The following is a 19,706-nucleotide window of genomic DNA, read 5'->3' as shown; positions in this document are numbered from 1 at the left end:
TGTTTAGTACTTTTCTATTTGTGTTTAGTACTTTTCAGTTTAGTACTTTACTGTCCAGTACTTTTCTGTTTAAGTTTAGTGCTTTTCTGTTTGTGTTTATTACTATTCTGTTTGTCTTTAGTACTATTAGTGGATATTTGCTTATTATCGTAATTGGGAAACTCAAGAAGATATTGTGATATTCACAGCCGTGATGACAGATGACTATATTAATCGTAATAAAAAGTAGAATTTGGGAACTCCAGCCTTTCATGGTTTGTGGTATTTTCGACTGGAAATTGTGAAAAAATGGGTTCAAATCATCAACATTTTTCATAAATCAACTGGATAATCGATGACATTAGCCTTTAAAGGAGTCGAGCGGGTGGTAGAAAGTTACATAGCGTTAATTAAACGACTAGAATGAGGATGGCTGACCAGACTCGGACACTTGTCGGACACAATATGGCGACGCACCACTCGTTAAGGTCTGGGTGATTCAAAAAGAAAAGAAAAAAGGCGATATATAAACGGATGAACTCGTAACGCGGGCCTTTGAACAGCTCCAAATATTCGACAACAACAAAAAAAAGCGCGCGTAAAGATGGCGGATATAGACCCTGTTTTCGGCGACGGCGGAGGACAGACGGACGACAGACGGAGGACAGACGGACGCCGCCGACCGAAGGGGCTGTACAGATCGTAAACGTTCACAATCGTAACACAGACCGTCCCCGCGCCGTCGGTAGAGACCCGTGACGCTTCATGCAACGCCGGGACCGACAAAACGAAAACCGAGGACGAAACGGACGTCGCGGCGGCGGAAGCGGCAGTAGAAGACGTGAAATCAAATGGCGAGGGACAAAAAAAGTGACACGGATCTGGCAGTGGATGCGTTTCTTTACATTGTGGCTGTGGCGTCGGGGGCTGCGCGACGTCCGGCGGATTTATCGGGCGAAATGCAGAAGGCCGAGGGTGTGTCCGTGGTCGCACTGCAGTAACAACATGGCGGTGAAAAGGCTTGGCTCTCGTGCACGTCAACACTACTTTAAACTGATTCATTTCAACTTTTGTGCGTGAAATATGTATAAACCCAGATCAGGTTTATGTCCGTCTTTCTTTTTGAACCAGGTTTAGTCCTGGTTCAAACCTTGACTGGCCTTGGTTTAGTTCTCGATAGGCTCCGGTTTACCAAATAAAGGTTGAAATATGTTGCCAAAAGGCTTCTAGATAGAGAATACTCACAAGTAAAGTGTTATTATTTATGTATTATTGATAAAAATCTGAAATGGTTGGCTATTTTTTGACATCTTGATTCATAAATTCCACTCTTTGTTATAAAAAGGTGGTTTCGTAGATGTTTTTAGGCTGCGTTCACACTTCATCTGAACCAGGACTTAACCAGAACTAAAGCCTAAATTAAACCTGGACTAAATCAGGGTTGAACATGGACTAGAACAAGACCAAACCAATCACATCAGGACTAAAATGGGGTCAGTTTAGGACTAAATCAAGTGTGAATTCACCCGTAAAGTCTGTGTAGTCCAGATAACAATTACATTTAACAAAAAAACGATCACAATTCGTTTTTATAGTCGACTAGTCACGATTACATTACTGCAGCCCCACTCCTAAAAATTTAAAACGCAGATAAAAAGCATACCTAAAACCTGATTACACTGAGTGGTTAACGCTTGAAAAAACAATCAAACATGTACCGTATTTTCCACACTATAAGGCTCACTTAAAAGCCTTTAATTTTCTCAAAAAACAACAGTGCACCTTATATAAGGATGAATTCGGGTTGTGTTTAATGACCTCAAAGCGATTTTGTGCGCCTTATATATGAAAAATGATCAAAAATAGACCATTCATTGACAGTGCGCCTTATAGTGCAAAGAATATGTTTTTTCTATTTTACTGTACGATAGGGACACACGCTGGAATAGTTTTTTAATTCAACTGTTTTTGACTTTTTTCGGCTGGATTTGAGCGTTTTTCGTTGCGTTCGTTGTGTTGTTGTGACGTGAGCTAGCTCCGAGCGAGCCCACCAGCCCCCCCCCCGCGCCCTCCGGCCGCGCTAAAGTACGGCGTGTCGTCGGTACACGTTTATATACACGTTTATATGAAAGAGGAACTTCACGAACGATCGGGACACGCACTGGAATCGCTTTAAATTAACTTGTTTTGACTTTATTCGGCTGGATTGAGTGTTTTCGTCGTGTCGTTGCGATGTGTTTTGGCTCTGAGTCCCCCGGCTCCGGTACCGCCCCCCGCCCGGCGCCGTACCGCGTTTACACAAAGGAGGAACTCATGAAACTGCGGAGAACAGTCGTCTCACCCGGAGATCGTCACGTTATCCCTTCGCAATACTGACCTAACCTAATACTGATGTGCAATTCTGTCGTATGTGCAATTGCTGTTGGAATTCATGTGCAATTACTGTGAAATTCATGTGCAATCTATGTGCTGTCGTGACACATATTCATGTGCAATTACTGTCGTGATCACATGCAATGGTATTTATGTATTTATTTGTCTATGGGAGTTTTTATTTATTTATAGGAGATCTTCTACTGAAAGTGTTTTTCAGACTTCCTATAAGTGATCTGTTCTTCTGTATCTACCTCTGTATCTACCTGCGTTGCACCAATGAAATTTCCCCATGTGGGACAATAAAGGATTATCTTATCTTATCTTAATACGGTAAGTAAAAGTTAAATATTGTGCCTTTCCTTGTACTTTGCTCGATCGGTATGTCCTAAACAAACACACTGCACATGACGATTAAACGACGCCTCATTCCGCCTCTGGCCATGTTGTTACTGCAGTACTCGCGCAGTACTCCTGCAGTACTCCTGCAGTACTCGTGCAGTACTCGTGGAGTACTTGTGCAGCCCAGATCGTGATGTAAACATAGTCCTTTGCTGGCCCCACTGGCCCCACACCTCACTCACACAGTCCCTTAATTACGCGTTTCCTAATTCCTACACTCTCGAGAGCCTTTCCAGACACACTTACGATAGATGGTTTGAAAATGACTTGAATTCACAAAACGGACTGAGATTTGAGTAGTTTCGGCTAGACTTTGACTGGCTCTAAGAAACGACTGGCTAGTTTTACTTCTAATTTGTCTTAATTGTAACCAAATTATTCCCCAGTTTGGTAAATAATGCACAGGGATTATGATAAAGTCTAAATTGTGTTATAGGTTTTTTTGGATACCTCTTTTTGGATAAATGTCTAGAAACCAGTCGGAAAAGTATAAACCGAGTTACTAAGTTTACATGCACACCGGAAATCTGATCATTATCTGATTTCTGGAGTTATCAGATGATCAAAATGTCGTGTTAACAGTTGCATCTGATTTCCTTCTGATTGTTCACACTTGGGCCGGTTTTGTCGAGAACCAAAGGGAAGAAAACCAAACGCGGCGAAGACAGAAACGAACGAGAAAATGTTAAAAATGCAGAGTTATTTCAAAATGTCATTTACTGACTGTTTTCAATGATCAGATTTCCCTTGTGCATGTAAACAAACACCACGTTATCTCATTATTCTAGCTGTCTGGCCATGTAGCGCATCTCGATCTTTTCCGTCAAACTACTCAACTCAAACGTGCAAATTCAAGCCATCTGAGCGGTGGCGTGAGCTCGTTCCCGGCCGCGCCCTCAGCGGATGTACACGTCGCGGCCCCAGTCCTGGTCTTGGTTCTTGTTGCGGCCCGTGTTGGTCTCCTCCTGGCAGTAGCGCTCTCTCAGTTTGGGGCGTCCCGAGTGCGGCTGCGTGTGGTGGGGCGGCTGAGGGTGGTTCAGGTTCTCCTGGTCCGGCTTCGCTCCCTCGTCCTCCCACGACGCTTGGCGGGCGTGGTGCTGGGACAGGTGCAAACGGCTCCCTCCGCCTCCACCTCCTCCGCCTCCTCCACCTCTGTAAGGCTCCGGTTCTTCGTACGGATCCGTCTCAATGTCCATGCAGGAGTCGCCCGCTTCGGTGTAGGCAGAATCCCGGCTGCCCTGCGTCTCCGAGTCGAACGTGTCTTGCCGGGAAAGGCCGCGACTGTTGCCTCCCCGGGGCTGACCGCGGGACGAGCGTAGGTAGGGCTGCTGCTGCTGCTGTTGCTGTTGCTGTTGCTGCTGCTGCGGGGGGTTGTGGTGGGGTTTGTCGCTCTGGTACTCGCCGCTGCCGGACTCGGACAGCAGGGGGCCCTCGTGCTTCTGCTCCCCGTGAGCCAGGTACTGTCCCTGGGCAAGTCACGTCCGTGCGACACACCATGCAGAAAACACACAGAGTAAAGGCATGTGCGGCGGGTTAGTCTGGGTTAAGAGTTAGGCAAGCTCAGAGTGATAATATTAGCACGTGGACTCAGCGTTTACGTCACATTTACTGTTTGTCCGTTTGATCTCTATGGACCAAGTAAATGTCCGAAAGAGAGTGGACATAACCATGATTTTAAACGTTTCAGGTTTTTTTGTGTAACTCCACTTTTCCTGGTTCTTTTTTTAGTGACATTGACAAATGTTACTGCACAATATCACTGTTATCTATTGCTCCACTTTAGTTTTGGGAGAAGATAGTGATCGCTAACCTAAGATGTAAGCTTGTTCGTGGTTATTCAGCTATTAGTTAGTATTTATACAGCAGTTATTAAGTTTGTAGTGTATGTACAAATGCATCTATTGCTAATCATGCTAAAGAGCCCTAATTAAGTGTCTTAATGGCAAGAAAATAGTAAATGGCTGAATAACTACATGGTCATACACAAGTAATTAAGCACATATTATGCCTTTTACTATTAGTGAGCCATTAATATGTGGTCTTTACACCAAAATGTTACCATACAAATGAATTACTCAACAATTATGAGGTGTTTTCCATGTCTATCTATCAATACTTGTCATCCATTAAATACATTAGACTCGATATGTTCCTCTAACAAATAGTAAATAAACCGATAAAAAGTATACTATGTGAAAAGTATGTATAAATAATCAAATTTATTTAAATAAAATGTACGGCTTTCCTGTTTAAAATGTGTTTTGAAGTTCAGACGTATATTTCTCATGCATTTAAGTCAATACAAATCAAAATCACACATTCAATCATTTACCTGTAAATCTGAAATATTGTATGCCATGACAGTACAACGACGCCCCCTGCTGGAGGATTGTCACACATCACATTCTACAGTCATGCATGTGGCGAATAACTGCAATTCATTTGTAGTTGTTCAGCATTTGAATCCCCTAGCAACTTTACATATTTAAATATATATATTAAGTATAGTTGGATCTTTTTACATGCAAAATAAGAGCATTTGTTGGGAGTAGTCACGGTCAGTCGTGCACAAATACAAAACAATCTTATTTTAATGTGCAAAACGAGCCTGTTTTGAGTGTTGGCTAGCAGCAACTTTCATCACATCAAGCAGCTCTGTGTTATAGACGGACGTGACTTGCTCATTTTTGGTACCACGGCAACGCCAAGGAGGGAGTGGACCGTGAACTGAATTAACCGAGAAGGCCGCAGAGGAGAGCAGGGGGCAGGGACGGGGGCTTCGGATTTCGTTTTGCACTTAATTGCCTCTAAATGAAAGCTATAAGCCGAGGACAGAGGTGGCTTTTGGGTCATCATTTTGTCATTTCATGTTATTCCAAAAGAAAGGCCGACAGTGGTTTAAAGGGCTCACAGATGATCTGAGTAGCTGTTTAAATCACTCATTTAAGGATATTTTTACAAACACATACATCTGTAGGTATCCAGTCTACTTTTTAGGCAACAGAACAAAGCACCTTTACAATTGGCTCTTGACCAGACTTTCAAAATTTAAAAACTGGGACAATAAAATCATGAATTCGATTGATTATTATGCATTCGATCAATTGTCAGGATATAATCTGAGAGACTTCTGTCAATGTGATAGAGTGCATTGTTTGTGTTCTAGTCATTTTCAAGGACGCTTTTCTCTATTTTGGCTAAAGAAACATTAATATATCCCCCTCTCTTCTGTTGGCGGGTGTCAAAGTGGTCAAAAACCGGGACAACTGGGACATGTCTTGCGTAAAACTGGGACTGCAAAGTCGTGCTAAAATTTAAAACACTAAACGATCAGGCAGTGGACAGCTAATTGGGGGTGGATGTTGCTGACAGCGTGTTAAATGTTAGAAGCTTCTGTGTTGATAAGACTTTGTGGCTCGATGCTAACGCTAATGCTAATGTGGAGGCATAACAACACATTAAAACAACCCAACAAACTGAACATATTCACTTTGAATTTTGATTGTTTGTTTATTTTATATTTCACGTTTTAATCAGAGTTAGCATTAGCCTGGAGCACGGTGAGCTAGCCAGCCTCTATATGTTCTAACTAAAGTATTAAAACTATAAAAATTACAAAAAGAGAAAGTTTGTCGATGATTTCAGATTTCAGGCTGCAAATTCTAGAAAACTCTGTTTATGCCATGTTTACCACCATTTTGTGATACCAATAAGGAAATAGTAGTAACGGGAAAAATGTGCCTTTTTAATGTATATATCCATGGATTTTTAAATTATGAGAAAGTAGGACAGTTGCCATTGCCATAACATTGTGATTTTAAAACAAATTTAAAACAAAAATGGAAAAAAGTCCTCAAAATGTTTCATATAACAGGAAGCTGAAACCAATGAACACCTACGTTTTACAATTGAAGTAAATATGTTTATAAAAATATCCAAAATATCCAGGCCTTTACTTTAAAATACTTGATATAGATACAATGCATGAGCTTTTTATTGCACTTTCCCTCACGGTAACAAAAGGGACACAGACTTTAGGTTTTGGTGATCAAGTTGCCGGCAAAGTTATTATCAAGTTGTCGTTGTTCTTCCTCCGGCCTTTGACCTCTAGAGGGCGTGCTCCGCCTCTTTGCGGTCGTGGCCCTCCAGCTCAGGCCACAGGTCGATGTTGCGGCGCAGCGAGGTCAGCACCTGTACCTGTAGGTTGGACACGGGTTCGGGGGAGGCGGCCAGGGCGGCGGTTGCCATGGTGCGGTTCAGGAGCGGATTCGGAGGGTTTGAGCTCGGGGGATGCGTGGCCTTCCAGTACGCCTCCAGATAATCGGCCAGGTGCTCGCAGGCGTCCTCCAGCTGGTTCTCGTCCAGGATTATGTCAAATAACTCCTGCAAAACCAATGGTAATGTGGGTATGTGAGCAATTACATTATTCTTTTGTTTGAGACAAAAGTTAGATGTGAGTCTTTGTTTTTGTTTTTTACGGCACATAAATCAAACCTAAATATCTAAGCGATGTCTGACCAGGTTTAAAGTGGGACGATACAACTTGTGGTAGTTTTGAACTGTGTCTGACCTAAAAGATGAAATTGTGGATTAAATTCACACCGTATTTTCCGGACTATAAGTCGCACTAGACAAAAAATGCATAATAGAGAAAGAAAACCCATATAAGTCGCACTGGAGTAAAAGTATAAGTATATAAGTATAAATATAAGTATAAGTTGCAACCCGGCCAAAACGATGAAAAAAGGTGCAACTTATAGTCCGGAAAATACGGTACAAATTTCGGGGACTCATCCATATCAACCACCTACAAAACCCATCTCTTCAAAACAGTTTGAGAACCATTACTTCAGTTGTTGTTGTTGTTGTTGTTGTTGTTGTTGTTGTTGTTGTTGTTGTTTTATGGCAGTTGGCATCCGAGTGTTGCATTACCGCCAGACTGTAATCCTTAGACTTTGTCGCAGTCCTAAAAGTTCTTCTTCCAGTGTTGTTGTTGTTGTTGTTGTTTTATGGCGGTTGGCATCCGAGTGTTGCATTACCGCCAGACTTTATTCCTTAGACTGTTGTTGCTGTTGTTATTGTTTTATGGCAGTCGACAGCCGAGTGTCGCATTACCGCCAAACTTTATTCCCCAGACTTTGTCGTAGTCCTAAAAGTTGTTCTTCCAGTGCTTTGGCTTCCAGTGCTTTGACAAAGCCCAAGAGGTCATGAGATGCCTTTGTCGTTGGAGTCTCCGGTCTGGAGAGACGGGAGATGGCGGAGGAGAGTGGATCGGTGGTCGAAGACGTTCTGGACGGCGTGGAGGAGCAGCCTTTTCTGGCTGCACGTGCCCGGAAACGTAAAAAGTCCCTTAGCTCGTCCGAGGGTTCTGGGAATGAGCAGCAGGATGAGGCTGAAGCTATTGATATCCGGAGTGAGAGCAGAGACTGTAAGGTGATCATAAAGCTTGTACAGGATAGTGCATCCTTTAAGGAGTGGAATTCAGGGGCATTGTCAAAGAGCCTAACTGTAGCTGTGGGAGTGATCAAGAGTGCGAGTGTCCTTGGAGATGGCTCGCTGCTGGTCGTGTGCAAGGACGCGGCTCAGCAACGGAAGGCGATTGGAACTAAACGTCTGGGTGGAAAGGACATTCTTGTGTCTGATGCTGAAAGAAACACGGTCAGAGGAGTTATCGTAGGTGTCCCTACGGCGACGTCTGTGGATGAAGTTAAGGAGAATTTGACTGGAGCTACGGTGGTGGACGCTAGGCGGTTGAAGGTGACCCGGTCTGGGGTAAGATGTGACAGCTTGTCGGTAATGGTAACACTTGAAGGGAGGTGCCTGCCTAGTAAGGTGTTCATTGGGTTCATGTGCCATGACGTTAGGCCATATGTTCCACCGCCCCTGCGTTGCTTTAAGTGCCAGCGCTTTGGGCATATTGCAGCGGTCTGTAGAGGGAAGCAAAGATGTGGTAAATGTGCAGGAGATCACGAGTATGGGAAGTGTGACGTGGGAGCAAAACTGAAGTGCTGTAACTGTGGGGAAGAACATAGCTCTGCCTACGGGGGATGCAGGTTTAGCAAAAGAGCTGCTGAGGTGCAGAAAATAAAGGTCTCTCAATGTATATCCTATGCAGATGCAGTCAAGAAAGTTTCAAGTAACGAGTTTAGAGTAAATACAGAGAGAGGAGCCAGCGCTGCTCCCAGCCAGGGCGAAATGAGAAAGGCCAGCGTGGCTCCCAAGAAGTGTGAAGGTTTCAAGAGTGGAGGTCCCAAGTGTGCAGGTTCCAGAATTAATGAGAATACCCTGGTTGTGGATAGAGAGGATTTTGTACTCTTTATGGTGGATGTTGTAAACTGTGCTGCTCAGACTCAAAGCAGAACTGAAAGGATCAGGATCATTGCTAAAGCTGCAGGGAGATTCCTTGGAACAAAGGAGCTTGATTGGGCAGATATAGAAAACAGGCTAAAGGCGCTAAATGGGAGTCGGAGTGATGGGGGTCTGCTTTTGGGGAGTCAGAGTGATCAGAGTGACGAGATGGGGGTGGGGGTGGTCTCCTGTCCTCGTCCAGTCTCGTAGACGCACGGCTACCAAGCAGCGACATCAGTGGAAATATTAAAGCCTATAGAATGAAGCCTAAAGATTAAAGCTGTACGGTGGAAGCACCGAACGTCAAACAAGGAGAGGAAGATGAAGAAGGATCTCCCTGGAATAAAGCCGGTTGGTCTCTGAAACAACAACAACTATTCTCCGGTCTGGAGAGACGGGAGATGGCGGAGGAGAGTGGATCGGTGGTCGAAGACGTTCTGGACGGCGTGGAGGAGCAGCCTTTTCTGGCTGCACGTGCCCGGAAACGTAAAAAGTCCCTTAGCTCGTCCGAGGGTTCTGGGAATGAGCAGCAGGATGAGGCTGAAGCTATTGATATCCGGAGTGGGAGCAGAGACTGTAAGGTGATCATAAAGCTTGTACAGGATAGTGCATCCTTTAAGGAGTGGAATTCAGGGGCATTGTCAAAGAGCCTAACTGTAGCTGTGGGAGTGATCAAGAGTGCGAGTGTCCTTAGAGATGGCTCGCTGCTGGTCGTGTGCAAGGACGCGGCTCAGCAACGGAAGGCGATTGGAACTAAACGTCTGGGTGGAAAGGACATTCTTGTGTCTGATGCTGAAAGAAACACGGTCAGAGGAGTTATCGTAGGTGTCCCTACGGCGACGTCTGTGGATGAAGTTAAGGAGAATTTGACTGGAGCTACGGTGGTGGACGCTAGGCGGTTGAAGGTGACCCGGTCTGGGGTAAGATGTGACAGCTTGTCGGTAATGGTAACACTTGAAGGGAGGTGCCTGCCTAGTAAGGTGTTCATTGGGTTCATGTGCCATGACGTTAGGCCATATGTTCCACCGCCCCTGCGTTGCTTTAAGTGCCAGCGCTTTGGGCATATTGCAGCGGTCTGTAGAGGGAGGCAAAGATGTGGTAAATGTGCAGGAGATCACGAGTATGGGAAGTGTGACGTGGGAGCAAAACTGAAGTGCTGTAACTGTGGGGAAGAACATAGCTCTGCCTACGGGGGATGCAGGTTTAGCAAAAGAGCTGCTGAGGTGCAGAAAATAAAGGTCTCTCAATGTATATCCTATGCAGATGCAGTCAAGAAAGTTTCAAGTAACGAGTTTAGAGTAAATACAGAGAGAGGAGCCAGCGCTGCTCCCAGCCAGGGCGAAATGAGAAAGGCCAGCGTGGCTCCCAAGAAGTGTGAAGGTTTCAAGAGTGGAGGTCCCAAGTGTGCAGGTTCCAGAATTAGTGAGAATACCCTGGTTGTGGATAGAGAGGATTTTGTACTCTTTATGGTGGATGTTGTAAACTGTGCTGCTCAGACTCAAAGCAGAACTGAAAGGATCAGGATCATTGCTAAAGCTGCAGGGAGATTCCTTGGAACAAAGGAGCTTGATTGGGCAGATATAGAAAACAGGCTAAAGGCCCTAAATGGGAGTCGGAGTGATGGGGGTCTGCTTTTGGGGAGTCAGAGTGATCAGAGTGACGAGATGGGGGTGGGGGTGGTCTCCTGTCCTCGCCCAGTCTCGTAGACGCACGGCTACCAAGCAGATAAGATAAGATAAGATATTACTTTATTGTCCCACATGGGGAAATTTCATTGGTGCAACGCAGGTAGATACAGAGGCAGATACAGAAGAACAGATCACCCATAGGAAGTCTGAAAAACACTCCTAGCAGAAGATCTCCTATAAATAAACAAAAACTCCCATAGACAAATAAATAAACAATAAATACATAAATACCATTGCATGTGATCAAGACAGTAATTGCACATGAATATGTGTCACGACAGCACATAGATTGCACATGAATTCCAACAGCAATTGCACATATGACAGAATTGCACATCAGTATTAGGTTAGGTCAGTATTGCGAGTGTTCAGTACTAATAGTTTTTGTTATAAAGTCTGACAGCAGCAGGAAGGAAAGACCTACGGAACCTTTCCTTCACACAGCGAGGGTGGATCAGTCTCTCACTGAAGCTGCTCTCCAGAGCGGAGAGAGTGTCCTGCAGGGGGTGACACTCATGGTCCAGCATAGATGTGAATCTAGCCAGGACCCTCCTGTCCCCCACCTCCTGCACCGAGTCCAGAGCACAGCCCAGGACGGAGCTGGACTTCTTGATGACTCTGTCCAGCCTCTTCCTCTCCCTCTCTGTGATGCTGCTGCTCCAGCAGGCCACACCGTACAGGAGGGCTGATGCCACCACAGAGTCGTAGAAGGTCTTCAGGAGTGGCCCTGTCACTCCAAAAGACCTGAGTCTCCTCAGGAGGTAGAGCCGACTCTAGCTCTTCCTGTACAGTGCGTCCGTGTTATGAGTCCAGTCCAGTTTGTGGTTCAGATGAACTCCCAGGTACTTGTATGAGTCCACTCTCTCAATGTCCCGTCCCTGGATGTTCACTAGCGAGGGGGCAGTGGGTTGGCGTCTGCGGAAATCCACCACCATCTCCTTGGTCTTCCCCGCGTTGATGAGGAGGTGGTTCCGCTGACACCAGTCCACAAAGTCCTGCTCCAGTCCCCTGTACTCCTCGTCATCGTCGTCCGTGATGAGTCCGATGATGGCAGAGTCATCAGAGAACTTCTGCAGGACACAGCTGTCCGTGTCATGTCTGAAGTCTGCAGTGTAAAGGGTGAAGAGAAAGGGCGCGAGGACAGTGCCCTGGGGCGCCCCCACACTGCAGGTCCGAGTGTCAGACACACAGTTCCGGGCTCTCACAAACTGGGGTCGGTCTGTGAGGTAGTCCAGGATCCACTCTGCCAGGTCATACTCCACACCAGCCGTCTCCAGCTTGTCCCTCAGGAGCAGCGGCTGGATGGTGTTGAAGGCGCTGGAAAGATCGAAGAACAGAATCCTCACAGAGCTGCCAGGCTTTTCCAGGTGAGAGAGAGAGCGGTGCAGCAGGGAGATGACGGCGTCCTCCACTCCGATGCCAGGCCGATATGCAAACTGCAGCGGGTCCATGGCTGAGCTCACGGTGGAGCGGAGGTGGTCCAGGACCAGCCGCTCCAGTGTCTTCATCAGGTGGGACGTGAGAGCCACTGGCCTGAAGCTGTTGAGGTCTTTGGGGCGCGGTGTCTTAGGCACAGGTACCAGACAGGAGGTCTTCCAGACCTGTGGTACCACCCTCAGCTTCAGGCTCATGTTGAAGACATGCTCCATATCTCCACACAGTTCATCTGCGCATGACTTAAGGAGCCTGGGGCTGATGCCATCAGGTCCTGCTGCCTTCCTCACTTTAATCCTCTTCAGCTCACTCCTCACCTGTGCTGCTGTGACAGTCAGTGGTTGGCAGGGGGACCGTGTGCTGGGGGGATGGGTGAGTCCAGGCGAAGTGGGGAGCTGATGGTCCGGGGCAGATAAGCGAAGAGGAACAGATGCAGGGCATTGTCCAGCTGTGGAAGCGGGAGCATGCAGCTGTACAGGGGGAGGGGCGGGTGACCGATCAAACCTCAAGAAGTGAGCATTTAAATCATTCACCCACTGTAGATCCCCCTCTGTCTGGGCAGGGGGGATTTTGAAGCCCGAGATGGTTTTCAGGCTCCTCCACACTCCCTGAATGTTCTTTTGCTGCAGCTGCTCCTCCATCCCCCTCTTGTAGCCGGCCTCAGCATGCCTGATCTTCCTCCTCAGCTCCATCTGCACAGTCCTCAGCTCCTCCTTGTTCCCTGACCTGAAGGCTCTCTTCTTCTCCTTCAGCAGAGCCTTCAGTTCATGGTTAATCCATGGCTTGTGGTTTGGAAAACACCGCACCGTCCGGGATGGAACAATGTTCTCAAAACAGAAGTTGATGTAGTCCGTGATGCACTCTGTGATGGTGTTGATGTCCTCCCCATGTGGGTCATAAAGCTCAGTCCAGACAGTGGTGCTGAAGCAGTCCCTCAGAGCCTCCTCGCTCTCAGCAGACCACATCCTCACCTCACGGGACACCACAGGCTGCCTGCGCACGATGGGTTCATACACAGGCCTCAGATGTACAAGGTTGTGGTCCGAGCTGCCCAGGGGAGGGAGGGGGGAAGAAGAATAAGCCTCCTTGGTGTTGGCAAAAAACAAGTCCAATGTTCTATTCTCTCTGGTGGGGCAGGTAACATACTGGGTGTATGTTGGTAGAACAGAAGAGGGAGAAGCGTGGTTAAAGTCACCAGAGATGAGGAAGAGAGCCTGTGGATGCTGTGTTTGCAGCCTACAAGTGCAGGAGAGCAGTGCTTCACAAGCATTTTCAGCATTGGCAGACGGGGCCACATAGACTGCGATCAAAATCACATGTGAGAACTCCCGGGGCAGATAATATGGCCTCATGCCAATAGCCAATAGTTCAATATCCTTGTTACACAGCTGCTCCCTCACTGTGCAGTGTTCGGGTTTGGACCAGCTCGTGTTCACATACACCGCCAGACCTCCACCTCTTTTCTTCAAGCATTCTCTCGTTCTGTCCGCCCGCAGCAGATGAAAATTGTCCAAACCTACAATAGAGTCTGGCATTTCTGCTGTTAACCAGGTCTCTGTGAAAATCAAGACGCTGCTGTCCCTATAAATCCTCTGGGACCGCATGAGACTCGCTATTTCCGTCATTTTATTTTGAAGGGACCTCACGTTACCCATGACTACGGCGGGAACCGACTTCCTGTTATGTCCCTCTCTTCTCTCGGGGTTTACGTCCAGCCCGTCTGCCTCGTTGCGTTTTCCTTAGGATGTCCGCCGGGATAACGTGACGATCTCCGGGTAAGACGACTGTTCTCCGCAGTTTCATGAGTTCCTCCTTTGTGTAAACGCGGTACGGCGCCGGCCGGGGGGCGGGGCCGGAGCCGGGGGACTCAGAGCCAAGACACATCGCCACGACACGACGAAAACACTCAATCCAGCCGAATAAAGTCAAAACAAGTTAATTTAAAGCGATTCCAGTGCGTGTCCCGATCGTTCGTGAAGTTCCTCTTTCATATAAACGTGTATATAAACGTGTACCGACGACACGCCGTACTTTAGCGCGCCAGAGGGCGCGGGGGGGGGGGGCTGGTGGGCTCGCTCGGAGCTAGCTCACGTCACAACAACACAACGAACGCAACGAAAAACGCTCAAATCCAGCCGAAAAAAGTCAAAAACAGCTGAATTAAAATTATATTTACAAAATATAGGAGATAAAGCACAATAAGTGTGAGAAAGAAGAGAGAGCGTTTACACCGGGCTGCCAGCTGTACCAGTGCCTTATGACGTATCATAAGGCGCTGACGTATCATAAGGCGCGTATTTAGAAGTCCTTCTTCCAGTGTTGTTGTTGTTGTTGTTGTTGTTTTATGGCAGTTGGCATCCGAGTGTTGCATTACCGCCAGACTGTAATCCTTAGACTTTGTTGTTGTTGTTGTTGTTGTTGTTGTTTTATGGCGGTTGACATCCGAGTGTTGCATTACCGCCAGACTTTATTCCTTAGACTTTGTCGTAGTCCTAAAAGTTGTTGTTGTTGTTGCAGTCCTAAAAGTTCTTAAAAGATGTTGTTGCTTTGACAAAGCCCAAGAGGTCATGAGATGTCTCAGACTCCGTCGTAGTCCGTAAAAGTACTTCTTCCATTGCTTTGGTGTTACAAAGCCCATGAGGTCATGATATGTCTTTGTGACTTGTCGTAGAATAGTTGTTGTTGTTGTTGTTGTTGTTTTATGGCGGTTGGCATCCGAGTGTTGCATTACCGCCAGACTTTATTCCTCAGAGTTGTTGTTGTTGTTTTATGGCGGTTGGCATCCAATTGTTGCATTACCGCCAGACTTTATTCCTCAGACTTTTCGTAGTCCTCAGACTCTGTCGTAGTCCGTAAAAGTACTCCTTCCATTGCTTTGGTGTTACAAAGCCCATGAGGTCATGATATGTCTTTGTGACTAGAATAGTTGTTGTTATTTCAGAGACCAACCCCAAAGCAATGGAAGGAGTACTTTTACGGACTACGACAGTCTGAGGACTACGAAAAGTCTGAGGAATAAAGTCTGGCGGTAATGCAACAATTGGATGCCAACCGCCATAAAACAACAACAACAACAACAACAACAACCGGCTTTATTCCAGGGAGACTCTTGTTCATCTTCCTCTCCCTCTTTGACGCTCGGTGCCTCCACCGTACAGCTTTATTCTTTAGGCTTCATTCTATAGGCTTTAATATTTCCACTGATGTCGCTGCTTGGTAGCCGTGCGTCTACGAGACTGGGCGAGGACAGGAGACCACCCCCACCCCCATCTCGTCACTCTGATCACTCTGACTCCCCAAAAGCAGACCCCCATCACTCCGACTCCCATTTAGCGCCTTTAGCCTGTTTTCTATATCTGCCCAATCAAGCTCCTTTGTTCCAAGGAATCTCCCTGCAGCTTTAGCAATGATCCTGATCCTTTCAGTTCTGCTTTGAGTCTGAGCAGCACAGTTTACAACATCCACCATAAAGAGTACAAAATCCTCTCTATCCACAACCAGGGTATTCTCATTAATTCTGGAACCTGCACACTTGGGACCTCCACTCTTGAAACCTTCACACTTCTTGGGAGCCACGCTGGCCTTTCTCATTTCACCCTGGCTGGGAGCAGCGCTGGCTCCTCTCTCTGTATTTACTCTAAACTCGTTACTTGAAACTTTCTTGACTGCATCTGCATAGGATATACCTTGAGAGACCTTTATTTTATGCACCTCAGCAGCTCTTTTGCTAAACCTGCATCCCCCGTAGGCAGAGCTATGTTCTTCCCCACAGTTACAGCACTTCAGTTTTGCTCCCACGTCACACTTCCCATACTCGTGATCTCCTGCACATTTACCACATCTTTGCCTCCCTCTACAGACCGCTGCAATATGCCCAAAGTGCTGGCACTTAAAGCAACGCAGGGGCGGTGGAACATATGGCCTAACGTCATGGCACATGAACCCAATGAACACCTTACTAGGCAGGCACCTCCCTTCAAGTGTTACCATTACCGACAAGCTGTCACATCTTACCCCAGACCGGGTCACCTTCAACCGCCTAGCGTCCACCACCGTAGCTCCAGTCAAATTCTCCTTAACTTCATCCACAGACGTCGCCGTAGGGACACCTACGATAACTCCTCTGACCGTGTTTCTTTCAGCATCAGACACAAGGGGGTGTCCTTTCCACCCAGACGTTTAGTTCCAATCGCCTTCCGTTGCTGAGCCGCGTCCTTGCACACGACCAGCAGCGAGCCATCTCTAAGGACACACGCACTCTTGATCACTCCCACAGCTACAGTTAGGCTCTTTGACAATGCCACTGAATTCCACTCCTTAAAGGATGCACTATCCTGTGCAAGCTTTATGATCACCTTACAGTCTCTGCTCTCACCCCGGATATCAATAGCTTCAGCCTCATCCTGCTGCTCATTCCCAGAACCCTCGGACGAGCTAAGGGACTTTTTACGTTTCCGGGCACGTGCAGCCAGAAAAGGCTGCTCCTCCACGCCATCCAGAACGTCTTCGACCACCGATCCACTCTTCTCCGCCATCTCCCGTCTCTCCAGACCGGAGACTGTTGTTGTTGTTGTTGTTGTTGTTGTTTTATGGCGGTTGGCATCCGAGTGTTGCATTACCGCCAGACTTTATTCCTCAGACGTTTCGTAGTCCTCAGACTCTGTCGTAGTCCGTAAAAGTACTCCTCCCATCGCTTTGGCGTTACAAAGCCCATGAGGTCATGATGTGTTTTTGTGACTAGAATAGTTGTTGTGTCAGAGACCAACCGGCTTTATTCCAGGGAGACTCTTCTTCACCTTCCTCGCCCTCTTTGACGTTCGGTGCTTTGGAAGTACAAAGCCCATGAGATCATGGGACGTCTTTGTTGTTTTACAAAGCCCATGAGGTCATGGGACGTCTTTGTCGTTTTATCCTTTAGAAGTCCTTCTTCCATCACTTTGGCGTTTCTAGGCCCATGAAGTCCAAGCGCGTTAGAACATCCTCTTGCTCCTCATCCTCGGCTCAGTCTCCAACACCCCCCACCTCTATAAACGTTTACCCAGCCCTGTGCTACATAAGTAAGCAACCACAGCCTGACACAAACCCTGTGACTGGATCGCCAGAACGTTCCGCAGATTGAACTCCCGCCCATTATTCCGAAACCACAAGGCCAACCCGGCCCTTTCCCTATCATAAGCCTCACAGCAAATCAGCACATGCTCGACAGTCTCTGGCACCCGACAGTGACCACACAGACCGGTCGGATGTTTGCCTATCCTACTCAGTGACCAATTGAGTCCAGTATGGCCAATCCTCATGCGGGCGAAGGCCCTTTCCTCCCACGCGTTCCTGCCCATAGACCCGCAAGGACCCACACTACCCTGTATGTGATAGAGATGCCGTCCAGTAACACAGTGGCTCCAAAATTCCTGCCAAAGGCCGACCACATGACTCTTGATAACAGGCTTGATTTCAGATTTGCTTAACTCAACCGCCACATCAATTGATGGCCGCCGAAGGGAACGTTTAGCCAGTGCATCAGCCATTTCGTTACCATCCACCCCCACATGCGCAGGGACCCAAATGAAGGAAACCCTCACATCCTTCCTGGACAGGGAGAGCATCAGACAGAAGATGCCATTCAACACATCCTGTCTGCAATCCGATTTCCCAGATTTAATGCTTTGCAATGCAGAAAGGCTGTCAGAGGCCACCACAATGCCGCAACACTGCAAAGCAGATTCCGCCCATTCCAACGCCAACCGTATCGCTATAAGTTCCGACGTGAAAACAGAAAGGCGATCTGTCAACCTCTTCTTGACCGCTAGCCCCAGGTCAGGCACAAAATAAGCGGCGCCAGTACGCCCACTCTCAGGATCCCTAGACCCGTCGGTATAAATAAACACATCACCTGAGTGCTTATCGATGAGCGCTTGAACGGCAAACTGCGGTGCCCTCCCAGCGACTCCTCTAAGCTTGCCATGCAAGCTAACATCAACAGGAGCCGGGACAAACTTCCACGGAGCTATAGCAGACAAAGCCACCGACGGGCTCACACGCAGATCACCAACCCCCGCAAGCCGCGCCTTCGCATTTCCTACCTGGCTGAAAATCATACCGCCAGCCTCACTCTGCCCCCCATCAACCCTGAGAAAGTCCCTCACCGGGTGAGAGCTCGTATGACCTTGCACATTCACCCAGTAAGCCAACAGAAGTTCTAGCCTCCGGAGCCGTAACGGCAATTCCCCCAACTCAACCTGCAGCGCCGAGACAGGGGAGGTCCTAAAAGCCCTACAGCAGATGTGCAAGGCCTGGGCTTGCTCCACATCAAGCTTCTTTAAGTTAGTCTCAGCCGCAGACATGTAGGCTATACAGCCATAATCAATAGCCGCCCTCATGACGGCCCGATAAATACCCAGGAGCGACCTTCTGCTGGCCCCCCAGTCCTGGCCGGATAGACAACGAAGCAAGTTATTCACCCTTTTGCATTTACCACTGACCTCATCAATGTGCCGACGCCAACTAAGCCTCTCGTCAAAGGTGACCCCCAAGAACCTCACCTCCCTGACCTGTTCGAGCACCTGCCCATGCAGTCGAAGGGAGACGTCCCTATGTCCATTGAAGAAACAGATCACTTGAGACTTCCGTACGGACAGTTTAAACCCCCACTTCAGGGTCCACTGCTCCACCTGCTGTATTGCCCTTTGCAGTTTCGCCTCGTAAAACCGGAGATTCCTCCCTCTCACCCATAGAGCGCCATCGTCAGCATAAAGGCTCCTCCCAACAGACCCATCCACGTCGTCAAAGATGTCCTTAATCATAACATTGAACAAGATAGGGCTACACACACTCCCCTGCGGGATCCCATTCTCCACCCCATAGACCCCAGAGTAAGCAGCGCCCACTCTGGTTTGGATACGCCGGCCAGACAGAAAGCTCCGGACCCAGTTAAACAGTTTACCCTTCACACCACACTTCCGCAGCTTAATGAGGAGCCCATCCTTCCAAACCATATCGTACGCCTTCTCCACATCAAAGAGCACCGCAATAACCTTTTCTTTCTGAGCCCTGGCCAGCTGGATATCAGATTCCAAACACAACACGGAATCCATGGTGTTCCTGCCCCTACGGAAACCACTCTGGTGCGCGGGAAGCAAACCCTGACTCTCCAAGAAGTAATCCAACCGCTCGGTAACCATGCGCTCCATCGTTTTCCCGAGCTGCGACGTCAAGGCAATCGGCCTATAACTTGAAGGGTCAGACGCTGGCCTACCCGGCTTCAGAACCGGCACCACCGTAGACTGTTTCCACGCAGATGGAACACAACCTGAATCCCAAACACGGTTGAAAAGACCCAGGACTAGCCCAAGCGTGTCATCAGTCAAATGAGAGAGCATGTCATAGCACACCTCATCTTTACCCGGGGCTGTCTGTTTCGCCTTAGAAAGTGCTCTCCTTAGCTCAAACAAACTAAACGGAAGGTCAAGGTCATCTTGAGTCGAA

General features: G+C 47.7%; 1 protein-coding gene across 2 annotated transcripts in view; it reads right to left on the bottom strand.

Moving 5' to 3' along the window:
• Positions 1-21: 21 nt before the first annotated feature.
• Positions 22-19,706, bottom strand: part of cacnb1 (calcium channel, voltage-dependent, beta 1 subunit) — a 104,167-nt gene continuing 84,482 nt past the window's right edge. For both annotated transcript variants that reach the window (XM_072442905.1, XM_072442906.1), the window contains exons 13-14: positions 6,952-7,137; positions 22-4,220 (exon numbers count right to left, since the gene is read on the bottom strand). In XM_072442905.1, coding sequence (XP_072299006.1) covers positions 3,651-4,220; positions 6,952-7,137 — 756 coding nt within the window. In that variant the 3' untranslated portion in view covers positions 22-3,650. The remainder of the gene's footprint in view (positions 4,221-6,951; positions 7,138-19,706) is intronic.

The sequence above is a fragment of the Eucyclogobius newberryi genome, unplaced genomic scaffold, assembly GCF_026437365.1.
Source record: "Eucyclogobius newberryi isolate DKJ021-1_F unplaced genomic scaffold, fEucNew1.0.hap1 SCAF_13, whole genome shotgun sequence".
NCBI lineage: Eukaryota > Metazoa > Chordata > Actinopteri > Gobiiformes > Gobiidae > Eucyclogobius > Eucyclogobius newberryi.
The sequence above is the reverse complement of the archived record's forward strand: the minus strand, read 5'-3'. Positions and strand labels throughout refer to the sequence as shown.